The sequence below is a fragment of the Phaethon aethereus genome (assembly GCF_964289735.1).
Source record: "Phaethon aethereus genome assembly, chromosome: 11".
In the NCBI taxonomy this organism is placed as follows: domain Eukaryota; kingdom Metazoa; phylum Chordata; class Aves; order Phaethontiformes; family Phaethontidae; genus Phaethon; species Phaethon aethereus.
The window spans coordinates 15,762,413-15,790,263 of record NC_138587.1 but is presented as its reverse complement, the minus strand read 5'-3'; the positions used below and the strand labels follow the sequence as shown (position 1 = coordinate 15,790,263).

Here is a 27,851-nt window from a genome sequence, read left to right as displayed (position 1 = left end):
CATCAACATACCATTTGAACTGCAAGTGTAAGTATGGTATGACCTTTCTGTTTTTCTGAATAAGAATAGTATGAAACAGTGAACAAAACTGACCACTCAAAGCTTCAAAACTTTTTGGCCCTTTATGGACAGATGATAGCACCTGTCAGACCTATGTTTCTAGAGTTCTTGTGAGGCTAAAATGAAAAAAATCACTTCTGAAAGAGAGCAGCTGTTTGATTTTTTTTTTTTTCTATTGCTAGTCCTATAGTATTTTTAGATTGATAATCAGGGTAAATTAGGATGAAAAAATTATTGTGGTGGGCAAAAATGAGTCTTTTAATATATATGCTGCTACTCTACTGAAGGTAAGAGACAACAAGAGAGAAGACTTCAGTAAGCAATGTTAGCCTTTAGACGAAGGAAAGCATTTAGGAGTGGACTTCCTTTATTTCTACCAGTGTTGTGAGCAAAGGTGTAAAATCTGATCACCTTCTGTTAGAATTAGTTTACACCTACCATGTGATTTTAGAAAGTATTCTATTTGGAAGATTAAAAAAAAAAAAAGCTACAGGCTATTTCTGCTATTTGTAGTTGTAGACTAAAAAATGATGAGGCTATGCCTTGAAAAGTTTCTTATCTTCTAACTTCTTATAAAGCTCTCCAGTGTTTTTGGAAGAGTGACTTTTTCTTCTGTGTAAAACAATTTTAAAGATCAAATCCTGCCATATTTTTCTCAGCCAAGATTGCTTCACACAAGTTGGCATTCCTGTTTCTGCATTGCACCCTAATCGGTAACGTATGATTGTAAGAATGCTTAACGATTATTGCTTTCATTCATAAAACTCAAATCACGTTTCATAGAATGTGAAGTAGCCTTCCTTCCATTTCACAAACAGGGAAATGGAGCACAGAAAAGTAAGATGGTTTGGTCACGGTTGCACAACGGATAAACATCAGAGCAAGGATCAGACCCTAAGCCTTCTAACTCCAGTTCACTGCTTTAGTCGCTGGACCACCCTGTCTTCATAGGCAGATGTTCTCTGATGGAAGTTTCACAGAAATCCAGATGCTGTGGGATAATGTCCTTATATATGAAGACTGTTAAACAAGACCAATGTTGTCATTTGGTAAAGAAGATTATTTTATAGATATAAGACCAGTTAACACATTTGAAGCAATGGCAATGCTGATGTTTCCTGTTTTTCAGAGATTATGATGAGCTGAACGATGGAGGGTTTCCCATGGTAAAAGTACTGCTGTAAATGTTTCTTCTGGTAATGTAATTAGGAAGCATTGGCTCCAGTTAATGTTACTTAAACAAAACATGTTGTCTTCGGCAAACTTGTTAAACAGGCATAGCCTTGTCTAAAAAGAAAACAGGGACACACAGCGTTTCCATGGGAACTTGGTTAAAATGCTGATTTGTGGATATGATCATAATCAGTACCACAATCTAATCTGATTGAATTAAATGAAAAAGAGTCTTAGTTATGAAGTCAGCACAGTATAAAAGTATCTCTACACATGCAGAAGTCATAGTATTCCATCCTTATGGATGCTTTCAAACTGCATGTAAAAGCAGGGAATAAAGCAAGGAAATTTGTATGGGACCCTTCTCTTTTTCCTTCTGTGGTCAGCTGTGCCATTTTTTATACAAAAATCAAGATCAGAATTTAAAATATATCTGTTTTAAATATACTTTATTGAAACTGGTTATAGCTTACTGCATCTCTAATGTGTGTGTTTGACTTCCTTTTTTTTTTAATGAAAGGGAGAAGGGCTTTTCCCTTAGGGTAGGGCATATCAGCGCTGTACTCTGAAATAATGGAGAAGATAATCTTTGCTTCCTTTATAGACATGCTGAGAAGATTTATTAATTCTGGAAAAGATTTTGGTATCCTTGTTTGTAAAATACAGAGTTGATTAAGTTGACCCTATAAGAAAATTAAATATGTTTTTATAAAATGTGTTACATTTCCAAGAGAATCTTTGTCATTTAGAAATATCTACATTGTGGAAAGTGGTATTTCAAAGTTACTTTGATGTCTAAGAATACAGTAGAGACTTCAGAATAACAACCTAAGGTTTACAGATTGCAGTGTGAAATAAGTGCTTCTGGAAATCCCATCAGTATCAGTCTACCTTTGGTATATGCCTTAACAGCTATAAAAATCTGGCCTTTCGAAGAGTAACTTTCTTTGTAAGTCAATAATAGGTTTGCCTTTATACGACAATATAATTTCTGAAAATTCTTGCCAAAAGTCCTTCTGACTGGAGATTTGAGGACTTTTTGCATTCTCTAGAGCTCCATTCTGGAAGGTGCTAAGTTATTCTTATCATATGATAGGCATCCCTTAACTGTTATAGACTTCAATGAGCACTAGCAGTGCTCAACACCTTTCAAACAGAAGTCCCAGCTGAACGTGCACCTATCTTGCAACTTAGTAGAAATAGAAGCTGTTTAGTATGATAAATCCTTAGTTTAATGGAATATTAAAGACAGCTACCTTTCAGCAAACCTTCCTGATTTCTTTCAAAGCTATTCCATTAAAGAGGATTACAACTGGTATCCATGATACTAATTTGCCTAAAAAATTATTAATTTATACTTCTAAAATATGCTTTACTGTTGTATTGACAGCTAAATACTCCTAATCATTCAGGTATAAATTGTAATGTACTACTTGTGGCAGCATCTGGATAATGGTTTATATGATGTAAGTACAGTATATTTGTACTTCTATTGTGGAAGTCATGTCAGCACTTACACTATTTCCAGAAGTTAGTAACTCACCCAGAGAGGTTCGCTTATGATCACAACTTGGCACACAGATCTCAGGCAACGATGACATATTATTAAGAAATTTTAAAAATCTGTCAGTGCCTTTTAATTTTATCAGTCTCAACACTTTTTAAAAGCCTTCCTTCTTTGTTGTTTTCTTGGAGTATCCATTCAAAACATTTATTATAGAATCATTTGGGTTGGAACTGACCTTTAAGATCATCAAGTCCAGCCATTAACCTCGCACTGCCAAGTCCACCACTAAACCATGTCCCTAAGCATCACATCTACACGTCTTTTAAATACCTCCAGGGATGGTGGTTCAACCACTTCCCTGGGCAGCCTGGTCCAATGCTTGACAGTACTTTCAGTGAAGAGATTTCTCCTAATATCAAATCTAAACCTCCTCTGATGTAACTTGAGGCCTTTTCCTCTCATCCTATTGGTTGTTATTTGGGAGAAGAGACTGACACCCACCTCTCTACAACCTCCTTTCAGGTAGCTGTAGAGAGCAATAAGGTCTCCCCCTGAGCCTCCTTTCCTCCAGGCTAAAAAAACCCACTTCCCTCAGCCGCTTCTTGCAAGATTTGTGCTCTAGACCCTTCAACAACTTTGTTGCCCTTCTTTGGACACGCTCCAGCACCTCAATATCTTTCTTGTAGTGAGGGGCCCAAAACTGAATGCAGTATTCGAGGTGCAGCCTCACCAGTGCCCAGGATGGGGGAGGATCACTTCCTAGTCCTGCTGGCCACTCTATTTCTGTCACAAGCCAGGACGCTGTTGGCCTTCTTGGCCACTTGGGCACACTGCCAGCTCATTTTCAGCTGGCTGTTGACCAATGCCCCCAAGTCCTTTTCTGCTGGGCAGCTCTTCCCCAAGCCTGTAGCGTTGCATGGAGTTGTTGTGACCCAGTTGCAGGACCCAATACTGAGCCTTGTTGAACCTCATACAGTTGGCCTTGGCCCATCAATCCAGCCTGTCCAGATCCTTCTGTAGAGCCTTCCTACCCTTGAGCAGATCAACATTCCTGCTCAGTTTGGCGTCATCTGCAAACTTACTGAGGGTGCACTTGATCCCCTCATCCAGATCATTGATAAAGATATTAAACAGGATTAGCCCCAACACTGAGCCCTGGGGAACACCACTTGTGACTGACTGCCAACTGAATTTAGCTCCATTCACAACTCTTTGGGCCTGGCCATCCAGCCAATTTTCTACCCCACAAAGAGTACACCTGTCCAAGCCACGAGCAGCCAGTTTCTCCAGGAGAATGCTGTGGGAAACAGTGTCAAAGGCTTTACTAAAGTCTAGGTAGACAACATCCACAGCCTTTCCCTCATCCACTAAGCAGGTCACCTTGTCATAGGAGATCAAGCAGGACCTGCCTTTCATAAACTCATGCTGACTGGGCCTGATCACTTGGTTGTCTTATATGTGCATGTGATGGCACTCAAGATGACCTGCTCCATAACCTTCCCTGGCACTGAGGTGAGACTGATCAGGTTTCCCAGATCTTCCTTCCAGCTCTTCTTGTAGATGGGCATCACATTTGCTAACCTCCAGTCAAATGGGACCTCCCTGGTTAGCCAGGACTGCTGATAAATGATTGAAAGCACCTTGGTGAGCGCTTCTGCCAGCTCCCTCAGTATGCTCCCGCGCCTTTAAGATTTCATTCTTGAAGAATGTCCAGCCTTCCTGGACTCTTTTACCCTTCAGGGCTGCCTCCCAACAGACTCTGTCAACCAGTCTCCTAAACAGGCCGAAGTCTGCCCTCCAGAATTCCAAGGTAGTAGTTCTGCTGACACCCCTCCTATTAATTATGTATTTAGCCATAAATTCATAGACTAATAGAATAGTTTGGGTTGGAAGGGTCCTTTCAAGGTCATCTAGTCCAACCCCCCTGTAATGGAGCAGGGACATCTTCAATGAGATCAGGTTACTGAGAGACCTGTCCAACCTGACCTTGAATGTTTCCAGGGATGGGCCTTTTACCACTTCTCTGGGCAACCTGTGCAGTGTATCACCACCCTCATTGTGAAAAATTATCTTGTCTAAATCTATTCTCTTTTAATTTAAAACCATTGCCCCTTGTCCTGTCACAACAGACCCTGCCAAAATGTTAGGCCTCATCTTTCTTATAAACCCCCTTAAGTACTGAAAAGCTGCAGTAAGGTCTCCCTGGAGCCTTCTCTTCTTCAGGCTGAGCAACCTCAACTCTCTCAGCCTTTCCTCATAGGAGAGCTGTTCCATCCCTCTGATCGTTTTTGTGGCCTCCTCTGGACCTGCTCCAACAGGTCCATGTTTTTCCTGTGCCAAGGGCTCCAGAGCTGGACACAGTACTCCTGGTGGTGGTCTTGCCAGAGCATAGTAGAGGGGCAGAATCACCTCCCTCGACCTGCTGGCCACGCTTCTTTTGATGCAGCCTAGGATACAGCTGGCCTTCTGGGCTGTGAGTGCACGTTGCCAGCTCACATCCAGTTTTTCATCCACCAGTACCCCCAGGTCCTTCTCGGCAGGGCTGCTCTCAATCCCTTCATCCTTCAGCCTGTACTGATACTGGGGATTGCCCCCCAGGTGCAGGACCCTGCACTTGGCCTTGTTGAGCCTCAAAATCTTCACACGGGCCCACTTCTTGAGCCTGTCCAGGTCCTTGTGGATGGCATCCCATCTCTCAGGCATATCAACTGCACCGCTCAGCTTGGTGTCATCTGCAAACTTGCTGAGGGTGTGCTTGATCCCACTAACTATGTCATTGATGAAGATATTAAACAGTACTGGTCCCAGTAGGGACCCATGAGGGACACCACTTGTCAACTGATCTCCATCTGGACATTGAGCCATTGACCACTACCCTCTGGATGTGACCATCCACCAATCCCTCATCCACTGAACAGTCCACCCATCAAATCCATATCTCTCCAATTTTGAGAGAAGGATGTTGTGGGGGACTGTGTCAAAGGACTTACAGAAGTCCAGATGGATGACATCCGTAGCTTTTCCCTTGTCCACTGATGTAGTCACTCCATCATAGAAGGGCACAATAGGTTGTTATTTTTATTTTGTGGTATTAAGGAGGTTATTTCAACTTTGTCTAATGAAGCAAATAAGTTCTTGGCTAATCTTCAGCAATATGAAGCAATATGATAAGAAGCAATATGACCTCTCTCAATTAATGAATGTTCATAAGATCAGACTTAAGCAAACATTTCTGCTGAAGAGTATGTAGGCTTATGTAGCAATTCTGAAGATGATATTTGTTATTTTTCCTGAAATGTGGTAAGCAGAGATGTAAAACAGAAAACTGTCATTCTATCCCTCAATGTCTGACCTCTTGGATGCACATTAGCTATTTTCCATTTCACACACTTGAACCCCTTCAAGTTCAGGTTAGATAAAGCACAATATAAATTATTTTCCCCACTGTGGTTTATTCCTAAGAGGTAGAATTAACATTTCTTCAAAATGGTGGCGATAAAATATTCTCATGAAATGAAGTTAAGTAAATGTGAAAATGTTCAGATTATGGACAGTATTAATACATGGTTTTAGAAACTGAATAAGCTTTCAAGTGAGATGTTTGTAAGTAATGTACTGAATACATCTTGAAAGATCATATTTCTTTTACACAGAGTAGGAGAATATGAGAAAGAAGAAAACTTATATTTCAGTATACTGGAAAATCTTTCCATATTATCAATCTAAGATTACTTTCTCTTCCTGACATAGTTTAAATCTCTAGTTCAGGATAATCTAAGAATGCTAGTTTATAGCTCAAATACTAGCTCCTATTTTTGTTGAGCAAATAGGCAGCTGTGTTCTTTTCTATACAGAGATTCAACAAAAATGCATTTTTGATCCAAAAATTGGAAAAACAGGCAAACAATGCTGCTTTTGCAGCTAATACTGTTCATGGAAAAGTATAATGTCTGTATCTTTTGGTATTACTGTCTTTTAAAATCATTCAGTAAAAGACACAAACGTAAATCAGGAGGGTTGCAAATCCACCAGTACTATTTTCTTTGTATTTGCAACTACAGAATACTATGGAACTACTCAAGTCTATTTCAAACACATAAAAATATGTGCACTGAGTCTTTTGGGAACATACTTTTTTTTTTTTTTTTTTTTTTTTTTTGGTACCTTTCTAGATTACCACTATGTGGTTAAACAGAAAAAAACATGGTTAAATAAAGCAGTGATCTTGGAAAAATAAAAACATAAAAACTATTCTGGAACATTACAGTAAATATTTGACTTCTAAAACATCCAGTGGGTATGGTGTCGAAAGGCTGAAGAGTTGTATTCATGATGAGGTATTTCTGATGTATTATTTGATGTCAAATAACATTACTCATATTTTTAGTAATTCAAAGTAATTTGTTAATCACAGTATAGCACAGTTTGTAGAGACTATCACTATTATTATTATAACTCAGTCAAGAAGAGATCCAAGACTTATTTCCAAATAATGTGATTTGATAAAATGTTGGTCTTTTCTCACTCAGTGTCCTAAGTCTGGTTTGACTAATGAGATTTTATATATTCACAGATCTTGTGTGCATGCAAGTACCCGTGATGATAACTGGATAGAGCAAGCAGTTGGTAGTCAGTGTGTTCTGGAGGCGGAAAGAGTCAAATTCTGTAAGTCTCCCCTCCATGCTAAGATTGATAGTAGTAGAATCTCCGTGTCTGGGCTTCCAGGTCAACGGTAGGATAGAAGGCATTGAACTGATGTGGGAGAAACTGGACGGAGACCTCATGAGTTCATTTTGCAGTGGATAGCTTAACATTGATCTTTAATGTCTTACCCAAAGTATTCTGTGCTTGGCAGTAGGACAACTTGTAGCTATTCTGCTATGGTAGGATTTCAGTTTGGGAGGGATAAACCTCTTTGGAAATTAGAGCAATAGAAACTTTGCCCATTTCTGAAATCAGCCTTTCTTACAATGCTGTGATATGTAGATACGGACTTTTTTGGTCAACGGGATTAGGTAGTAGCTAGGATCAAGTCTGGAAAAAAAGAAAATATTATCAAGCTTTGAATGTGTTGTATTTTAGTTATGAGTGGAAGCAGAAAGCTGGACATCTCCTGAGAGAATCTGGTCACAGTCTCTAAGAGTTCAGATTAGTATCCTGATTTCTGGATGTTTGTCTGAACTTTGAGCCTCTTAGGGTTCATTAATTGCAAACTCGAAACCGCAGCCTTTTGGCTGAGATGTGAAAGCTATACTGGCTAAGTATTCTATTCTATTCTAAACTAGGACCTCAGCTGTAAGAAATAAAGCTTTTTTGAGAACTTGACAAGTCACGAATCCTCCCTCAAGATTTATAAATGTGCTTACAAATATATACTGTTCTTATTTTTTGTTTCAATTATGGGATGTACTTGAATATTACAAAATAATGAGTAAGAAAACCCTATAAAACTAAAAAATGGTTAGGGAGTTTTTAAAATACCATCACCATTTCATTATTTTAGTGTTTCTGTGGTCAGATTTCATTCTTCATTGTACCATCAGAATTCAGAAATATTTGTCAGACTAGCGGCCATGCAGGGGGATGTTGGAAGAAAGCTGAAGTCTCATAGGAACCCCTTATAAAAATTCTCCTACCAGCACAGTTTTCTTTATGATGGAGCTTGCCTTCTCTCTGCAAGCTACTGAAGCATCCTGAAGCTAATAAAAATACTACCCAACCTGCTTTTTCTTTTTTGTCTGTCTGTCTTTCCTTCTTTCTTTCTTTCTGTCTTTCTTTACCAGGTGTCAGTAGGTGTCAGGTATTTTCTAAAAATCACAGCGAGGAAACTGCAGACACTAGACAGGGCTTAACCGTGCCCTGCCTCACCCCCTTCAATCTGTGCAGGCTAAATCACCATTTTATACTATCAATGTACTCCTTGTATTTCTTAGAAACAAGGTATATATCTTTCCAGCAAAGTGCACTTAGTGTAATTTTGCATGCCAAGTGGTTACCTCCCTCCAGGCTTATGGGAGGGGGTTTTTGTGGCTTTTTTTTTAAATTACAAATGGATTCCCAAGTAGCTCCCTTGAGCTGTGCTCCCAGTACCCAAAGTTTATCATGGAGTAAACGAGTAGATTTCTGTGGGAGCCCTTTGTTAGAGTGTTGGCAGCATATCAGCTACTATCTTGTAAAGTTTGAAATACAGCATAACTGTCTGAATGGTAATTTACAGATAACCTGCTTCCCTCCAAGCTCCTCCGCGAAGCCTCCTGAAAAGGCAATGGACTTTCAGTCAACAGCATCTATATTTTTTTATGTTTTCACTCAATTTATATCCTTTTTGTGTTTCCTCCTGCTCCTGCTGCTACTTCATTAGTCCTCCAGAAGGAAGATATGTGTCAGGGAGTCAAAGGGAGTCTGGTTTATGATGATGTTCACAGACTGCCCTCCGCAGTTCAGTTTGTCAGGGGTTGGCTGCAAACCAAGCCCTTCAGCTCTCCCCAGTGGTTTGAGTTTGGATGAACTTCGGCCTCCCAGCAATCATCGTCCTGCTCTCCTTTCAGCTTGGCCTCACATCAAGTTCCCAGTATCTCCTCCCTTTCTCCTTGAGCTTGGCCTCCAGGAAATAGCAGTTGCCACTGCCTTCCCTGTATCTTGGGAGTTTCCATCCAGACAACTGTTTCCACCACTAATGCTAAAAATCTTCTGGAAGAAAATAGCCGGTTTGAGGTCCATGAGTAAAGAGACAGAACTTCAGTTCTCCATTGTCCATCTAAGAATTCACTCATTTACGTGTTGCATCCCAATAGCTCTGTTGAAGGAATTATTCCTTGTGTTGCTGAAAAGCTGAGACACATTACAGCATATGTAAACTGTCCCCCATAACAAACTGCTAATTATACAGGACTTACAAATGCATGTGCAGTCATTCCACTTACTTGATGATCAAAAGATAAAGGTAAGATACAAGTAATAGCACAGGGTTTTTTCCTGAATATTGTTTAGAATCCAAAAGTATGTGATAATTCGCACTTTGAGATTTTTCATATTTTACATTGTATCTAGGTTAATAAAAGACTCACTTTTGGAAAAATGGATCTGTAAATGTTAATTAGGCACTGTAGCTCAAATTTAGGTGGAAGAGGTAGGTACACTTTTACATGGATTTCGAATGCATTTAATATTAAAATAATTGTAAAATGTTAAAATAATTTAAGGGTACCCAAGTATGCAATAGACACATTGTGGGGTTAGGCAAGAAAGTTTCATGTTAGAGAAGGTACAAGAAAAGTAAAGAACATTAGAAATCTTCACTGAGTTAAATAATAAAGTATATTTAAAAAACAACAAAACAACACATTGCAGAGGACAGTTTGTGAATAATAGTAGTATCTTAGCCAAATACACGACTGATATTTTATTTTTGCTGAGGTAGGAACTATGCTTTATTATAAGAAAAACAGAAGAAAGCACACAACTACTCGATAGTTTTGCCTAGCTTTTTGTCAGTTTTACTCTTTTATCACAGGCTACTTATAACAGTTCAATATGAAGATGGCTGATACCACCACCAAGTATTGAGGTTGTCCAACACTTCCAATTATAAGCTCATGTTTTCAGTATATTAAAAAATAGCCAGACTTAGTGTTAGGCTGAAATTTTTTGTGTTGGGTATCTGAATCAGGTTCAGACATTCCAGATAATAAAACCAATATTATTTCATGTTAAAAGAAACTTCTTGGAATCTTCTGTTTGAAGAGAGGGCCTGAAGAAAATGGGCCAGGGTGAGAAGAGGAAGGTACAGGTAGGATGGAGAAAAGATCACTAAGATCAAGAAGGAAACTGAATGAAGTGTGAAGTTTGGAAGGGTGAAACTGCGTTTTACTGTGCAAGTAAACTGAAACTGGGATTAGAAGCAGTCTGAGAAGTGCACATTTGATGAATGCTCATTCATATTTTTTTATATATCCTGCATGTGATGAAAGAATGACTATCACTGGGAATATAACTATGTTGGATGATACTGGAGCATAACTATATTACTGTAAGAGAGTGCCTGTTGGACTACTTCTAATTTATTAGCTAAGACTTCTTGGAATTGAGGGGAAAAAAACCCCGGGCATTTTATTTTTAATTACAGTATATAGCACATATGTTTTATAAGTGTTTTTAAGGGCATCATTTTCAGTGTCTAATGAGAGTCTTCCGTTAATCTGTGCTAGAGGTACTTTTTGGCAGTTACAGTGTTTATTTCTCAATATTATGCATTGGGGTGTAATATTCAATGTCTCATTCTTTGGCTGAGCTAAAAACTGAAGACACGGAGATTTTGAACCAAAACAGATTTAGAGTATAAACAAAAGAAGTGCAATCAATTTTTTTTAAGTAGTTGAACTTGTTCTGGAATATTTCACATTTAGTTATTGGATATTTTAAAAGACAGTAATAAGAGGTAATATGAGTAGGCAGAAAGAAGGGAATCTTAAGGAGCCTAAGCTTAATACACAAAGGTGATATAGATTAAAAAAATAATCCTGCTACGAATCTGTCTCCAAGATTTGTTATTTTGAAGCCAAGTTAAACCTCATTTAAGATAATTCCATCAGAAATAGGAGGCCCCAATGTCCTCAAAATGTTGAGCATCTTTTATGTATGAGAAAGAATGTTAGTCCATGCTGTATTCTGTGGGAAAAGGGAATGGAGACCTTAAGATATTTTTCTAACCTTGCTGATCTAGTGCTTTTACATAGTGTAAGAGTCTATAGATATTTCACAGAACAGAAATCCTGTTAGGTTTTACTACTTTTTCCTTAATTATGTATTTGGAATCCCTCTGCCAGGTTTATAGGGAGATTCAGCTCCTCTCTTGCCAGAAATACATCAGTGTAATCTATTTTCCTTTCTTATTTTAAGTAGGAGATGATTATTTTTACTTAGAGCCTAAGAGCTCTTGCAATTCTGTACACAGAAGTAATTTGTTGAGGAAGGCTTTCCTTATCTTTCTCTCCATTTGCTTAACCATGGAGATCTTGAAATGAACACAATCAGTCCTGATCTATTCTGAGTAGTTATTTGTTTTCCTTCATGTTTGCTTTGATACTAAGCATCCCTGAGCTTTGTAGCAGTTGAGCACTTCCCAATACTTCTATCCTCAAAGCATCCCACTAAAAGAGTGAAATATTACACTCAGCCCTGGAATCAATGCATAAGGAAATTATTCATTTAACAATAATTATCACTGAGCCAAGAATTTAACTTCGTAATTCTCAACCATCTGTTATTTCATAGGGTGTGCACTACAGAATAGCAGCTTCTTCATTAAACAAAGGAAAGACATCTCAGGGAGTTACTAACTGCTTTCCATAGGCAGCACTAAAGGTATTTATTGGAACCGCCTAAGTAAATTTACTCATATGATTGAAACAAAAAATTGGAATTGCAATATTCATTTGAAATGACACATTTTGTGTTACATGGAGAAAGAGCCGTAATGCCCCTCCATCAGTTCACATTAATTGATCTCTTGTATACCTCTAGCTCCAGCCCACCTTCCCGAGTGACATTCCAAAGGAAAGGCAGCAGTGAAGACAAAATCTTTTCTCCTCATGCTTACTCATTTTTTCCTGGCTGAAGAAAAATAATTTGTATCCCTTGGCCATTTTGATTGACCCAAGCCTACAAATGTAGAAGAATACTTTATAATATACTTCAAAATGTATATTCCATGTAAAGACCAATTACAGTTTTTGTTGTTTGTGCTTTGTTTTTTAACGAAAAATGTGGGTATTATCTGGTTACATTGCTGAACAATATTTAGAAAAATTTTAGTGCAATTACACTTTTTCCTCTAAACTCTGTGGTAGCTGTTACACCCAGGAGGCTAAACAAAGAATTGGTGACATGGGAGATATAATTCTGAAATTTCCCTTTTTCCCCATGTGTAGCCATTTTCTAAGACATACATTTAAGTATAAAGTAGCTTGGCACACAGATACTTAATTCTGAAGCTCTGAAATGCTGAAGGACTAGGGATTGCTCAGAAGAATGTATTGGCTCTAAAACCTTTTGAAGTATATTTGAGTAGTTCTAAAGGCATTAAATGACCTGACCAAACAATATCCTGTTACAATGTTCTTGAAAAGCTCTGGGAAACAAAGCCTGCAAAAATGCTTAGTATCACCTCAGGGGTTCAAAAGAAAATTATTTTCCCATACACTAACACTGTTATTTCTTTTGAATGTAGAGGTATTAAAATAATTATTAGCTGAACTATAGGAAACATTCATAATTGCAATTTATGATATGTTACACAGTATGTATAATATTTAGAAATTACTCATTCGGGGACAGGGAAGATCTTATGTGGAATTGTGCAAGGAACAAAATGTAAAGAAGCTAAAATGGTGAGATTAAAATCTAATGTTAAGATACACTTCTTCAAAGAAAATGTCTGTTGCTGCTTTCACCATACCATGTTTACGGGAGCTGTGTTTTCTCCACCTATCCTGCCACATAGGTACAGATCATAGAATCACTTAGGTTGGGAAAAGACCCTTAAGATCATAGAGTCCAATGTAGACTGAGTCCAACCGTCATGTAGCACTTCAGTATTTAATAACAAGTAAAAGGATTACAAAACTCTAATTGAGGAAATACTTCACAAAGGAAATATGTAATCTGTTGTGCGTTATTCTTAAAATGTTGCTGTTATAACATTATGTCACCTTGACCAGAGTAGACTAAGATGCATTTCTGGTTTACCTCCTTCAATGGTATTGTGTCTCAGAGATTAGTGATACAGCTCTTCAAAAAGTTAGGTAGGGAAATAAACTGAATCGTTTTTGAAAAAGTAGGGCAGATAGTAAATAAATTGATAATGCCTGGGCCTTCAGTTTCTACACAAACTACACTACTGGTGTAAATCATGGGAATCTGCTCAAGTGAGACCAAGCCCTTTATTTCTCACTATCTTTTATTTCCCTTCACAGTCTGTCCAAGAAAGCATCAAAATTCATAAAGCTAATACTGTGAAAATGAAACTGCAGCTGCCTGCATCCTCTCATCTTCATGAAGAGGGATGCTCTACATTTCATAGAAATTAGTCCCAGTATTTCAGTTGTCTTTATAGTACAGCATTGTCTTGTGCAACTCATTAAAACATGCACATGGAATCTTTTAGGATGAGCTTTGTTGTAATTATCTTGTTACTGTTTCAGATTCTCTCTCATGTGGTAAGTAATTTATACCGGGCACTAGAAAACCTTCAGTACGTACTCACTTTTTTGAATTTAAGGAAGATTCTAGGCTGTATTTTTAGCACTTTTCTACAAAAAATTTACACTTAAATCTTAGAATCCTAAAATAATTTAGATTGGTAGGGATTTCCTGAGGTCATCTAGTCAACGTCCTGCTCAAATTTGTATATACGTACAACTTCATTATGGGAGAACAATAGTTTTAATTGTTCCTTGATGTTTATTACACTTTAATTAATAGTTTACAAAAATTACATTTAATCAAATTTATTTGCTAGGTATTTAATCCAGGGCAGATCAAATAATCTCTAAATTACGGAGACTTATCACTGACAGGTAGTGGGATGTTTTGTTTTGTATTCTAATGACACTGTTATTGATGTGTACTGGTATTTTGCAGTTTAGATATACCTGAGGTCTTGGATAGATGCTGTATGTGTTGCATATATGAGAACAAATGAATGAACTTCCACAAACACAGAGGAATAGATCTTTGTCTTCATCCTTTAAAGCTTAATAAATGTTTCTTACAGGTTTAAACTATAAACTCATGATCGATAATAACTCTGTTCTTTTACATCATCAAGATAATGAACTTGATAATTTTGTCAATTTTGGCAACTGTTTCTTTGCTCTGGGTGGTGGTGTCTCTAATGAGACTGTGAGCTCGAAAGGGTTGACCTTATCAGGACCTTAAATGAACAATGTCTAACTCATCTGTGCCTGTTAAGAGCAGCAGTATTTCTAGCTGATAGAACAAGGCTTTGGGGAGCACAGACCTGTGTTTTATTCTAAACCCTGCTATTGTGACTCTCCGTATCAGATTTTTGTGTGAACTCTGGTACTCATTTTCTTTACGAATCATTTTCCCAGCAATAAAAAAAGAATATTAAGACTTAACCACACTTAATGAGTATTTTGAAATTCGTTGTTGAGAAGATATACTTACTCTATAAACTTACTGTATAGTAAGTATAGGTGGTTAAAGTTGTTATTGTTATGAATGAGTGAGGAACAGAATTTCTAAGATACCTGAGAGTCCAGAGCTGGAGACAAGCATTTTGGAGGGTTTATAGAAATAGTTAAACAGATTAGGAATGTTCTTGGTTATAGAACCATAGAAATAGGACAAGGGATAATGGTTTTAAGCTAAAAGAGGGCAGATTTAGACTAGATATAAGGAAGAAATTTTTTTACAATGAGGGTGGTGAAACACTGGCCCAGGTTGCCCAGAGAGGTGGTAGATGCCCCATCCCTGGAGACATCCCAGGTCAGGCTGGACGGGGCTCTGAGCAATCTGATCTATTTGAAGATGTCCCTGCTTATTGCAGTGGAGTTGGACTAGATGACCTTAAAAGGTCGCTTCCCACCCAAAGTTTCTGTGATTCTGTGAAATTGGTAAAAGTTAATAGCAACTCTAACACTTCTGTAAATCTGTATCTTTAAAAATCTAAACACTTTTGAAAATCCACTTTTTCAGGAACTCAACCATTCAAAACAGATTAAGCTATTGTAATGCTATTATAAAATCACTTAGGGAAAGATTCATCTCCATGGGTCTATATATCTTAATTCTTCTGTTCCACACAGAAAAATGTCGACTGGCTTACACCTATGACCCAGCTGAGAAGTGAGGTTGACTCTGCTCGGTCCCGTCAGGTTACCTTTAAACCGAGAGCTCAGAAACATTTAAAGATTCACAACACAGATTTAAGAATTTACATTTTTCCAATGCAGAGTAAAGACAATCATTTCTCTCTCGACTTAGGTATCATGTTTTGTTGCTCAGAAAGCTTGTTCATTCTGTATCTTTTGGAAAAAAAGTCTGATCCTCCATGATCAGAAATCTATTGCTTCTACCTGAAGTCTGCAAAAGATGACATTCTTTGCAGGTAGAAGTCTAAGACTTTTAGAGTCAAATCTAGGTCTTGATTCACCGAGTGTATCTTGTGTTGATCATGTGGCTTGATTCAGGGAATTCAACAGGAATGTTTACATACAGAAAACAAGGCATAAACTTTGCTGAAATCAAGATGGCTTTTACTGCTATGAATAGTTTTACATTAACTCTTACAAGATTAAATGGATTGGTAGAAATGTATTATGAGATTGACATTTCAAATACTGATATAGCATCCAGAAGTAATATGATTTCCTTGAGGAAAGCTCCTGAAAATGTGTGTGTTTGCCTCCATTTCAGAAAAAGGGGGTAGGGTGTGCAGTTCACCTGCATGCTAGGAATGAACCTAAAGGCAAACAACAGATGAAGAAAACCTGTGCTGCACGGCTGTCAGATAGCATTCTTCTCATTGACCATAAAATAAATAAAATGTAGCTGGAGAGAATCTCCTCTAGAGTTTATTCAAAAGGAGAACTGGATTCCTCTACTTACTCTCTTAGGCAAAAACATCCATGAGTTACAGATAGCGGAAAACTATTTATAACCTGCTATAATAAGAAAATTCCTTATGTAATTTCACATCCCGTTGTATCAGTTCATTACCGATTCCATTTCCCGTATTTTTTTCCTACCTGCTAACACAAAATAGAATATATGCATGACACCAGCATGTGTGTGTTTGCAAAAGCAAGTACTAATAATGTAAATATATTTTTAAAGGATCCCTGCTGTGGATCCTAGAGGAGGACTTAATACATGAATTTTTCTTCAATTTTCCAAAAACAACTAAACTTTTTTGAAGTTTTGTTTGTTTTTAAACAAAACATTGTCACAATGAATTTGCTAGAATTCAGGTCTTCGGAGTTTCAAGGCTTTAAAAACTTTAGCCGTTGTGAATGAAATACTGTACTAAGGATATAGATTAGTCATTAAGGCCCAGTTCATTCTTTTAACCCTAGCAAGTATGTACCCCCTAAGATGACATGGAAGAGCTGTAGAGCACTGAACTAGAACCGTTGATAAATTGTGCTGAACAACTAGAATATCACTTGGTACAGGGCCAGCACTGCAACAGTTTTGCAACAAAGCCGAGCACAAGGTGTGAAAGCATAAAAGATATGGTCCAGGGACGCTGCGATAGGTGGTGAGAGCAATCAAAGCACATGTCTTTAGCCCCTCTGTCCCTGTCTTCCTGCCATATTCTTCATCATATTAACTTCTTTTATTTAAAAGGAAGCTAATTCGGGAATTTTCAGCACAAGTAGATGGTTCTGTTACTAGTTTAGGCAAGTGAAATTAGAAGAATTAGCTGCCTTTAGAGCTTATGCAAACCACAATGAATCACAATATTGAACAATATTATTGTTCAATAGAAATAATGTAGTGCTAGGTCTGATAGGAATATCAGACTAAGCTGGAAGAAAGGTTCACTAATATTAGAGAAAACATATAATTTAAACCAGTAGTATATTGAATCATTCTTTAAAAAATAACAAGCTATTATCATTAGTAGCCTTTTTTTTTTAAATTGAGAACCAGTAATATTTGTCAGATACTTTCATTTGACAGAATTGCATAAAATGTTTTTAATTTCAATTTTTAAAGAGGTTTTTAATGTTTGAAATAGGCTTCTTGTGTTCCACTGATAATTCATGGATTAACTGACCCAAAAGCAAATGATCATTTGAAATGTTAACCAACATTTTCATCTTGTTTCAGCACATCTTCATGTGTTTCAGCACAAAACACAGTGTGTGTTCCTACAGCTGCTATATTAGGATCAGTAAAATATAAATTTGATGTACATGTGAACATAAATATATTCAGCCTGTGGTTCTTTTGTGTTAGTTATGGAGACACAAGCCATTTGAATGATGTTTGCCTTGTGTATCCTTCACATTATATTAGCAATGTCTTCATGTTTAAACAAACTGTAAATGGTTTAAAATGCAACTGTGTGGTCTTTTCAATTTAATTAGTTGTGTTCTTTTATCTTAGGGCTTACTTTTCCTTTTTATTATAAGACTGTTTTTTCTTCTGATTAATTTTGAATAATCTTTTTGAAGGAATTAAACACGCTGGGGTTTTTTTGTTTGTTTTTTATGTCTTTCCCAGCTGTAGGTATCCAGATGAAACTTGAATTTTTCCAGCGGAAATTTTGGACTGCAAGCAGACAGGTATGTTTTAAGCTGAAATGTTCTTTGTTGCTGAATCCACAACAGCTTTCTAACTGTGCAGATGATGATCTGCAATTTTTTGCCACATGCAAAACTATTGTAAAGAAACAATGTATTTGAAATACATAGTGTCTAGGTCTTCTGATTTACATTTCAGCTTATCGTTACAAAAAAGGTATTTCAGTGTTCAAAACTAGTTGCTTGATCCCATATATATGGAAGCAAATAGAAAGATTATTAATTGTAGACCTCTGTATCTACGGAGTTACTTCATTGCCCTGACCCATGTTGATTTTCTCCCTCAGAAAAAATTGAAACAGTAAACCAAACTGTGATATTTATTCATTTTCAGTGACAGCAGAATTATGCCTTCTCACTTACCTAGGACCTATCTTCTAACATTGAGTAACTGAAGTATCACACAGATTAATTAACTAAACTAGATTACTGAACCATGTGTGGTATTCAAAGTCTTTAATAAGCTATACTGAAGATGTTCAGGGTATAGAATTTGTACTCATTAAAGAAGATAATCATGTACTTTCTAAAGATTAGGACATACCATCCCTATCTTGAGAACAGATTGGAGCTGTACTGTTTCAGAAAATAATCCCTGAAATGCAGGTCCTACCCTACCTCATGTATTGGAAAAATCATGTATTCTTGTCTACAAATGGTCTCCAAGCTTCTAACACATGGAGGAGATTATGGTGTTTAAAACAGATGAAATTGTTACAGTGTGAATGCACCCCTTCTCTGCACACAGGAACAGAACAGGATCGGTGCACGGATTTAAAACTTTCCTAGTCATTAGAACAATTGCTGTCAGATAAAAATGTAATCAATATCAACATCTTTATAATTGGGCTCATATGGATTTTTTAAATGTCGTATTTTGTAATCATCAAATGAGAAATGAAAACATTTTATTGTTTTTTTATATCATCTTTAGTGTGCATCTCTTGATGGCAGATGTGCTATAAGTTGTGATGATGAAGTAAGTATTTAACAGACTTTTTTCCATTTATACTTCTACTGCAGTAGAACATAAAGTTGAATTTAGTTTGAACATCTCATTGTTCATTATAACCACCTGGTGTAATTTGGAATCACTTTCTAAATGTTATACTATTTAGATAGTGAGACTTTCTTTATGACTGCTTACAAATACCCATTTAATTACAAGGTTGACACCAATACCTCAAATGTGCATTGTAATAACTTGTGCTTTGTGAATCCAGGTTTGGAAATAATTTGAAGCTGGTCTAAGGCATGTTTCTACTATTTTGTCGTTTACCTAGAATCTAGTCTCTGATGTTCACACTAGAATTACACATGAATTCAGAGTTAAATCTATGCAGAACTACTACATTAATAGCACCTTAGAAATAAAAAAAGAAGGCACTTTAGTCGGTTTGGCTAATGAACTCACCAAAGTAGCTTTTTACATAGTTTAATTTGTTAGATAAAAATAGTATTTTTAATATCTTATGCATAGATTTTTGTAAAGCATTTGAGATCATACCATATGATGTTTTCATTAAGCAACCAGTGTATCACAGGTTAAATGAATTAAAAAGCTGTATTCATATATAGGGGACTGTATTCATATATAGGGAGGAATTAGGCACACAAGATTCCAGAAAATCAGAGTTCTTGTATCACAGTTAATGATTTGGGAGAAAACAAAGCAATTACTGGTAACATCTGTGTGTTATCTCTAAAATGAATGAACGGTGTAAGAAGATCTGGATCACCTGATCAACTATGCTTGAACAAGCTGTATGAATTTAAGTATGATAAAATAGAAACTCATACAGCTGGAAATTGCAGGGTGTATTTGTCTTATACTTTTCATAGAGTGGCCAAAAGAACTATCACAAAATATACATAAAAGGCAAGAGCCTGTTTGGCTAATTGCATGCTCATGCAATGTTTTTTGCAATCTTTTTTAAAGTAGGATAATCTTTTTTATACAGTTATAAAGTTTTTATACAGCTTTATTCCATTTTTTTATACGTGTTTAGTTGTTTTCAGGAAAGCTGCTACCTGCCAAGAGTCAGCTGTCAGTGCAGCATTAGTTTTTACACCCTTTTCAACAAAGCATAACATATGGAACTCACAGCAAACCATGAAAAACTGAGCAGTTACCCCCACCATTGCAAAGTCTGGCATTTCAACAATGCCGTCTCATCTCTTTCCTCTGAAGCCATTTCTTCTGAATATCTCCAGGTTCTCACAAGTTTGTGTCACTACTTTTTACAATAGGAACCCACATGTATTATTTGCAGTATTCTGTAATTCTTTATTTTCTCCTTCTCTGCTGTCTCTTTTTATCTTTCTTATAGTCTCGCCTTACAGGTCTCTTTCTGACTGTCCCAGCATTTGAAATAGGCTCCCACTTCTTATCATGGAGGTGTTGCCTGCCCTGTGTTAATGTATTTCAATGAAATCTCCACGTCTTCCACCTCCTGAACCACTGCACTGACTACATTCCTGCCTGGACAATAGTTAATTAATTTGGAGTTTGCTCTGTGTTGTTGTAGCACTAAGTTTGTTCAGGACATTAAAAAATTAACAGGAATGGTTACGTAAAGTATTGTGTGATGTTTCCTGTAGTGAAAGTTAGCAGAGTTGGGCTTTGCTGAGGACAGGTAATTCAAAACTTTAAAAAACCATGGTAAAGCTCACAAACATGTTTAAGGAGTGCTTTCTAACATGTGCCATTAGTGTATTGGATGTTTAGTTGTTTAAGGCAAAAAATGTTATTTTAATTTTACTTTTGCATAAATTAATTTAGAAAAAGCTTAGAAGGTACATCATCAATCCAGTAATCTCACTTCTAGGATTTTACTTCACAACCTCATATACTGCAACATTGAAATACATTTTATTGAAAAGTGAATCCGGGACATAGGTGCAGTGATAAAATTTTTTAAGATACATGTCTGCTTAATAGGGGAACCAGATCACAAAAACCATTCTAGGGAGAAAGGCAGAACTTAAAACATCAGCAGTTATAAGAGCGGAACACTAACTTCTTCAGCGTACCAAATCAGCAAAATTTACAACAAACTGTAATTCATCTACCAGGATCCTGGGATCTAACAGTTGGAGGATAGAGATAGCAATAAGTAATAGAAAATAAACTTTGCAGTAAGCCAAAACACAAAGGTCTGATGATCATGCCATCTTGGGATTGAAATGAACCATATGAGTGAACATATCTTTTGTATTTCTGGTTATAACAACTTACAGATTCTTCCTTTTAAAACTTCTATCATTTTAATCGTAAACTTTTCCCAATATGAAGTAATGAAAAACAAAGCAGATTCCACCCAGGTGTGGGTGAAGATGCTTACATAGCCCAAATTCCAGGCTTTCATTTGCATATTAACCAATTTTAAGGTGAGCTCATAATGTTTGTTGCCCCATTCTCCTAAGGGTGATCAGACACCTATTGAAAAAGAAGTCTGTAGGACTGTTCATTACCCAGGTTTTCTGGCCTCGCATTACTGTAGCCTGCCACAGACTTGATGTGCAAGCTTTACCTTGAATTGTTTCCACCAGCTTTAAACATCTTCGTCAATGGGTTTCCAGTCATAGCCAAACAGCTTGAGAAGCGTAACTGCAGGTAGTCTGGCTAAAGTTAGAGTACTGTATAAAATCTCCTCCTTCGGCCCAAACCACCATGCTTTGGGGATTAAAAACTGGGCAGAGATTACTTCGTTCATTTGCAATAGCTTTTGTGATAGAATACTATTATTACATCATTTCTTGCGTAAAAGTTACTCCTGCTGCAAGGTGTCCAACTACTTCATCAAACCAAGCGTATTGTCGTTACTGCAAAAATGTTTTCGGTCTGTCCTTGCTAAGAAGCAAGTACACACTGATAAAGATTCTGAGAGGGCACAGCCAGAAACAATCTACTCTTCCCCCCCCTCCATCGCATCGGCAATTAATAAAAATAGTCATATACTTTGCTAAATATTCATGCAGAACTGCTTTTGCTGTTACATCCATGTGCAAAGAAAACACGAGCAGTTTAAAGTCTTCAGCTACTTTCACTTGACACCAGCAGGAGCCATGTAAGCATATGGAGAAATTCAGTAATAGTGTTAACCTTGGTGATTTAGAGATTCCAAACTTTTTTTTAATGACGAAATATACTGTTGATAGGACAGCTGATATCACAGCTCGTCTGTCAACTTTAACAGATGTCTTTTCCCCTTGTCAAGAAAATGTCAGCTGAAAAGTTACGGTACAAATTAAAGCTTTTAAAAGTATTAAGACATTAATGCAAATAGACTGGCACAATAGTCATACAGAGAATTAATTCATGAGTTTGGGTGATACTTTTGATTCTAAAATACAGACATCCAATTAATTAGAAATACTTCTTTTTTCTTATTTTTTCTTTTTTTTTTTTTGAGAGCTTTGAATTTGCTCACTTTTTCACAGAATCACAGAATCACAGAATCACTAAGGTTGGAAAGGACCTTTAAGATCATCAAGTCCAACCATTAATCCAGCACCACCATGTCCCCTAAACCATGTCCTGAAGCGCCACATCCACACGTTTTTTGAACACTTCCAGAGATGGCGACTCCACCACCTCCCTGGGCAGCCTGTTCCAATGCCTGACCACCCTCTCAGTGAAGAAATTTTTCCTAATATCCAATCTAAACCTCCCCTGGCGCAACTTGAGGCCATTTCCTCTCGTCCTATCACTAGTTACTTGGGAGAAGAGACCAGCGCCCTCGTCACCACAACCCCCTTTCAGGTAGTTGTAGAGAGCGATAAGGTCTCCCCTCAGCCTCCTCTTCTCCAGACTAAACAACCCCAGTTCCCTCAGCCGCTCCTCATAAGACTTGTGCTCCAGACCCCTCACCAGCTTCGTTGCCCTTCTCTGGACACGCTCCAGCACCTCAACATCCTTCTTGTAGTGAGGGGCCCAAAACTGAACACAGTATTCGAGGTGCGGCCTCACCAGTGCCGAGTACAGGGGCACAATCACTTCCCTGCTCCTGCTGGCCACACTATTCCTGATACAGGCCAGGACGCTGTTGGCCTTCTTGGCCACCTGGGCACACTGCCGGCTCATTTTCTTGTTTTCCTGATGTCTCACATTTTACTTTAATGTTCTGTTTTCTTTCTTTTTCATTTGTGGTTTCTTAACCCATATTACATTCCATTACTGTTATTGTATATTGGAACTGTGAAAAATACATAGAGGACTTGAACTTGATCAAAGTTACTGTAATTCAAACGTGTTCTCAGACCTCAGTCAACATTCTTGCTGTGTTTATGCTGGACTTGAGACCTACTCTATTTTACAAGCTCAGGGACTCTCCACCTACGGAACATTCTCCTTGAAATCTGAAGTTCACCGAGTTTGAACCTTTGGGCAAACCTGTGCATAGTTCATTTCCAATACCTGTGAAAGGCGGTGAATTAAACCTCTTTCATACAGCTCTAGTCTATGCAAATGCTATTATCCCGTGCAGTAATCTTGTATCTGAAATCTTCTCTTTGAAAATGAAATCTTCTCTTTGAAATTTGTTAGTGTATTGGACGAGTAAATGCACCCCACTGTAGGTGAATGAATGGTCCTGAATGAGTATTTTGCCCTTGTTAATGTTTCTAAAATGCATTGAAAAAGGAGGCCTCTTACCTTCCCATTCTTCCAAAAAAATACAGATTCCACTTACTGCATTATGCCTGTTTCCAACAGTAATGCTGAAAGCATTGGTATCTTTTTTAATTCTGAACAATGCTAGTGAATAACCATGGCTTAGAGATTTGAGACATGGCCACTAATTCTTGAATCGAGCCAGTGTTTTCCTAGCTGTGTATAATCCATAAACTATGAAATTGAGCCTACCGTCTTTCTTGTCCAGCACAACTACTTTTATTTATTTTCTGTACCATGGAGAAATACTGTTTCTAAAGCACTGTCTTTACATTAATCTTTCATGCATGAGGACTGCAAATATGTATCCTTAAAAGAGCTCTTTGTTGACTTAGCTCCTCTCCTAATAAAGTTAGTGGGAGGTTTATGATTGACTTTGGGGAGAGCAGCGTTCTGGTGTTACAGTCTACTTCTGAAATTCCACCCTTTACACACCACTGAGGTTAAGTAGCTGCCTCTTCTGAATGCAAGTAGCTCAATTCTTTGCCAGCCTCATCAGCTTTTCACATTGCATTTGCTAGTTTTTGGCTTTCTAGCAGATCAAAGGTTGGAAATGAGTTGTTTCAACTTCCTTTTTGAGAGGTTTTCTGTCACCGGGGGTGCTTGTAGCTTAGGTTCCCCTGTTAGAATGAATATCCTGCATTTGCGTCAGGGAACGATGTTCATTCCAAGCTTTTGCCTGATTTGGGCTGCTTTGTTTTTTGAAAACCTGAACTTCAAACCAGCATTTCTGCAAATCTCTCCTCCTCTTCAGCGCCACAAAACAGTACTAAGATGTGGCCAGAATGAGAATCGGGCTGCCTTCTCACAACATCTTGCACAACCACTGCTGCATGGAACTGCTTTCCTCTGTAAGACAGCAGAGGGATTTTGCTGGATGTGCGGAGCGTAGCAGAAAGCATATTTTGTCATGGCTGTGTGCAGCCCATTTTCAGCAGGAAAGGTTTTGAACAAAAAGCAAAGCCATGACAATTCCTATATTGGAAGTCATCCTACTTTTTTTTAGACAAATGTCACAGAATTCAAGAAACAATGATAAAATGATTGCTGATTTAGACCAACAATAGAAATGCGTTAAAGATTTAACTCCGAGGTAGGTGTTTGGCAGTACTGAAGAGAAACTGAGCTATATCAAGGTTTGAGTTGAACCTTATGTTTAAACTCTGAAGTGCAGTAATTAAAACTTTGCCTGTAGCAAGTAATTCACTTGAGGTTAAAATAGTGCGTGCATGTATGGAGGGAAGCACTGATTTAGGCTTACCTTGTTTTATGCAGTTTATATGTCTGACCTACGAAAAGCTAACAGTCCTACCTCTAAATCCAGTTCCCAATTAAAAACACAATTTGAAAAGCTTTAGGAGACCTGTGGGGCCCTTTTACAGAAGTTTCTGGTCCCATCCCCCAATGAACAAATTAAAAAATATTACCTGGTCCCCTGTTGGTCCTCCAGGCTGACACTGTGTTTTCATTAATACATCATTAGGGTAATGACATTGTGCTGATGTTTTTCTCCAAACACAGGAGGAGCCATCAGGAGCAACAAAGTTCTGTGCCTTTGCAAACTTAGTTATAAGGAAAATGTTTAAGAATGGATCATAGAGCCACCGACCTTTTTCTTTTTATGTTTCTTTATAATTGTCTTATATCCTCCCTTTCTGTACACATCTTTGTTTTGTTTTGTGTGAAACAAATGCATAACAGTTAAATCAGATAACATCCCAGAAGCTGAGACTACATTCACTTAGAAGTTATGTAAGCCATTATAACAACCTGAAGGCTTTACCCATTTAGAAGTCACTTAGAATTAATTATTGCTGTATCCTAAAATAAAAAACTAAATTTGTATTTTATTATTTTGCAGGCAATCAACTGTTACCTAATAGACAACAATGGATTTATTTTAGTGTCTGAAGACTATAGACAGGTAAGTGAAAGATTTTTATTCAATCTTCTCATGTAACAGATTCATATAAAATTACTTGTTTTAGAAATAGGCCACTATCTTAAAATGTTAAGGAATTAGTAACATAAAATTTTAAAAGTTCCTTCAACAGAGAATGTAAGTTGTTTCTCACAGGAGCTCAGTTTCTCTCTCCCATTGGGGTAGGGTTTACTTTTACATTCATAAATGTTATTTTAAAGGGCTTTATTTCTGCCGAAATGTCTGTCTTCTGTAAGACGTTTTTACCTCAAGAAAAAAAAGATTTTCTGTGGCATTTTTGCCACGTGGAAAGGTTGGAGAGGGAGGTAGGACGCTGGGGACACAGAGCTTTTACATTCAGACTTGAGATAACGACATTTTACAGAGCTTTCAGATGAGGAGTTTGTTTTCTGAAGTAGATTACAGTCACTGAAGGATTAAAACTAAGCACTCAGCATCACAACAGAGAGGACAAGGATCATGATTAATGAGAACATAATTAAAAATATTGATTTGCCTTGTCTTCACGGAAAATTATTGAAAAATGAATGTATAATTGCTCAATCTTGCAAGCCTTATGAAGGAACCATCACCATTCTCATTAACTTTTGCCTGAAAACTGCTGGGGTGGTGCCCCAATTATGCCAGAATTGTCTGAAGTTAAGTTTCTTTTATATGTATTGGGATTGTGAATAGGAATGCCCCCACTCCTACTTGCCCTCAGGTGAATAAAATTTGTTATGACTACATGGGTTACTGAGAAACAGCTACCAGAAAGAGCTTCGCATGACTTGGAAGAGTGAATGGAGAAGAATAAAACACCCAAAGTGAATGGCAAAAAAAAAAAAAGCCAAACAGCATTTTGCTTTTAAATTGGAAGCTTGAATCATTGCAACCTTAGATCTGACACTTGTGAAAGTAAAAAGATACAGCTATTTTTTACCTTTGCATAGTGCAAAAGTAATTACATGTTTCCTCGTGATCCCTCTCCCCCGTGCTCCATTTTGGTTGAAACTTTGAAAAGTCTATTAGCACTTAATCAACAGGGGAAATACGTTTTTTTCTGAACCCGTTGTCCTTCCAATGTGTACTAGAGCATTAACTGTTAAGCGTGTTGTACCGTGTAATGTAATAGTTATGCTTCATGATATGTCGTCTTATATGCAAAACTGAGCACCGAAATAGATTATTGTGTTTTACTTTATTAAATTTATTGCTTCCATCCCTTTAGAACATCAAGCATGTTCTGAATATAAGTCTAGGATGTACCAAAAAAATAATATGAACTAAAAATGTAACATTGCTTAAATATTAACTGCACTATCTTAGAAGCAGCTGTTTGGGTTTTTTTTTTCCTTGGATCTATCTATCAAATCTGTACTTTCTACTTAGTTGAGCCATGACCTAAGAAAAACAAGCATTGTAGAATAATCTTGATACACTTAAAACATTTTTGTCACATTATTCCCCTTGTTGTTGTTATTATTCACAGGTACTTAATAGTGACTTATGTAACTGACTGGCTAGTTGATAGTTGGCTACAGCCAATAAATATGATTACGAAGAGATTTTCCCTCTGGTAGGTTACCTGATAGTGGCCATTACGTACTCCCGTGAAGAATACAGTGTGGACAACTGTTGGACCAGAACTAGGCTAGAAATGTGTTACGACCTAGTTTTTTAGTGACGATGGATCTAAGCCTAAGATGGACAGTAAAGTTGTCTCTATGTTTATATAATGCTATAGTAAGATTTGATAATTACAAAGGTGTATGTTTATTTTTATATATGTATGTATGTATACAGTCTATATCGTGGATAGAGAAGGGGTAGGGAAGTGTGATGACGCATCATCAACTATTCACCTGTTTGGGGTTGCTTCAGCACTGTTTTTCTGTGATCTGAACCGCTCCAAGAGTCTTGTTTGGGGGCAGTGTAATTCTTCATCTAACTTGCAACTAAATCATAACGTATTAAAAAATAATGATAATCTGGGTATTATTGCTTTGGGGGAGAACTAGAATTTAGAAATGGAGCTTTTATGGAGAGAACTGTCACTGAAATGTCTTTATAAGACTGATGCACAATTTGATAAATCAGGTTTATTACTATCTAAGGTTATACTAGCCATTTAACGTTTGGGCTTTTTGACATTGATTGCTTCTCCCATAGTTAGGATAC

General features: G+C 37.3%; 1 protein-coding gene across 1 annotated transcript in view; it reads left to right on the top strand.

Annotated features, from left to right (window-relative positions):
* Positions 1–27,851, top strand: part of CACNA2D3 (calcium voltage-gated channel auxiliary subunit alpha2delta 3) — a gene marked incomplete at its 5' end in the record, with an annotated part of 467,841 nt that overhangs the window by 402,517 nt on the left and 37,473 nt on the right. The window contains 3 exons of the mRNA XM_082004801.1: positions 17,996–18,057; positions 19,010–19,054; positions 25,611–25,673. Of these exons, the coding sequence (XP_081860927.1) occupies positions 17,996–18,057; positions 19,010–19,054; positions 25,611–25,673 (170 nt within the window). The remainder of the gene's footprint in view (positions 1–17,995; positions 18,058–19,009; positions 19,055–25,610; positions 25,674–27,851) is intronic.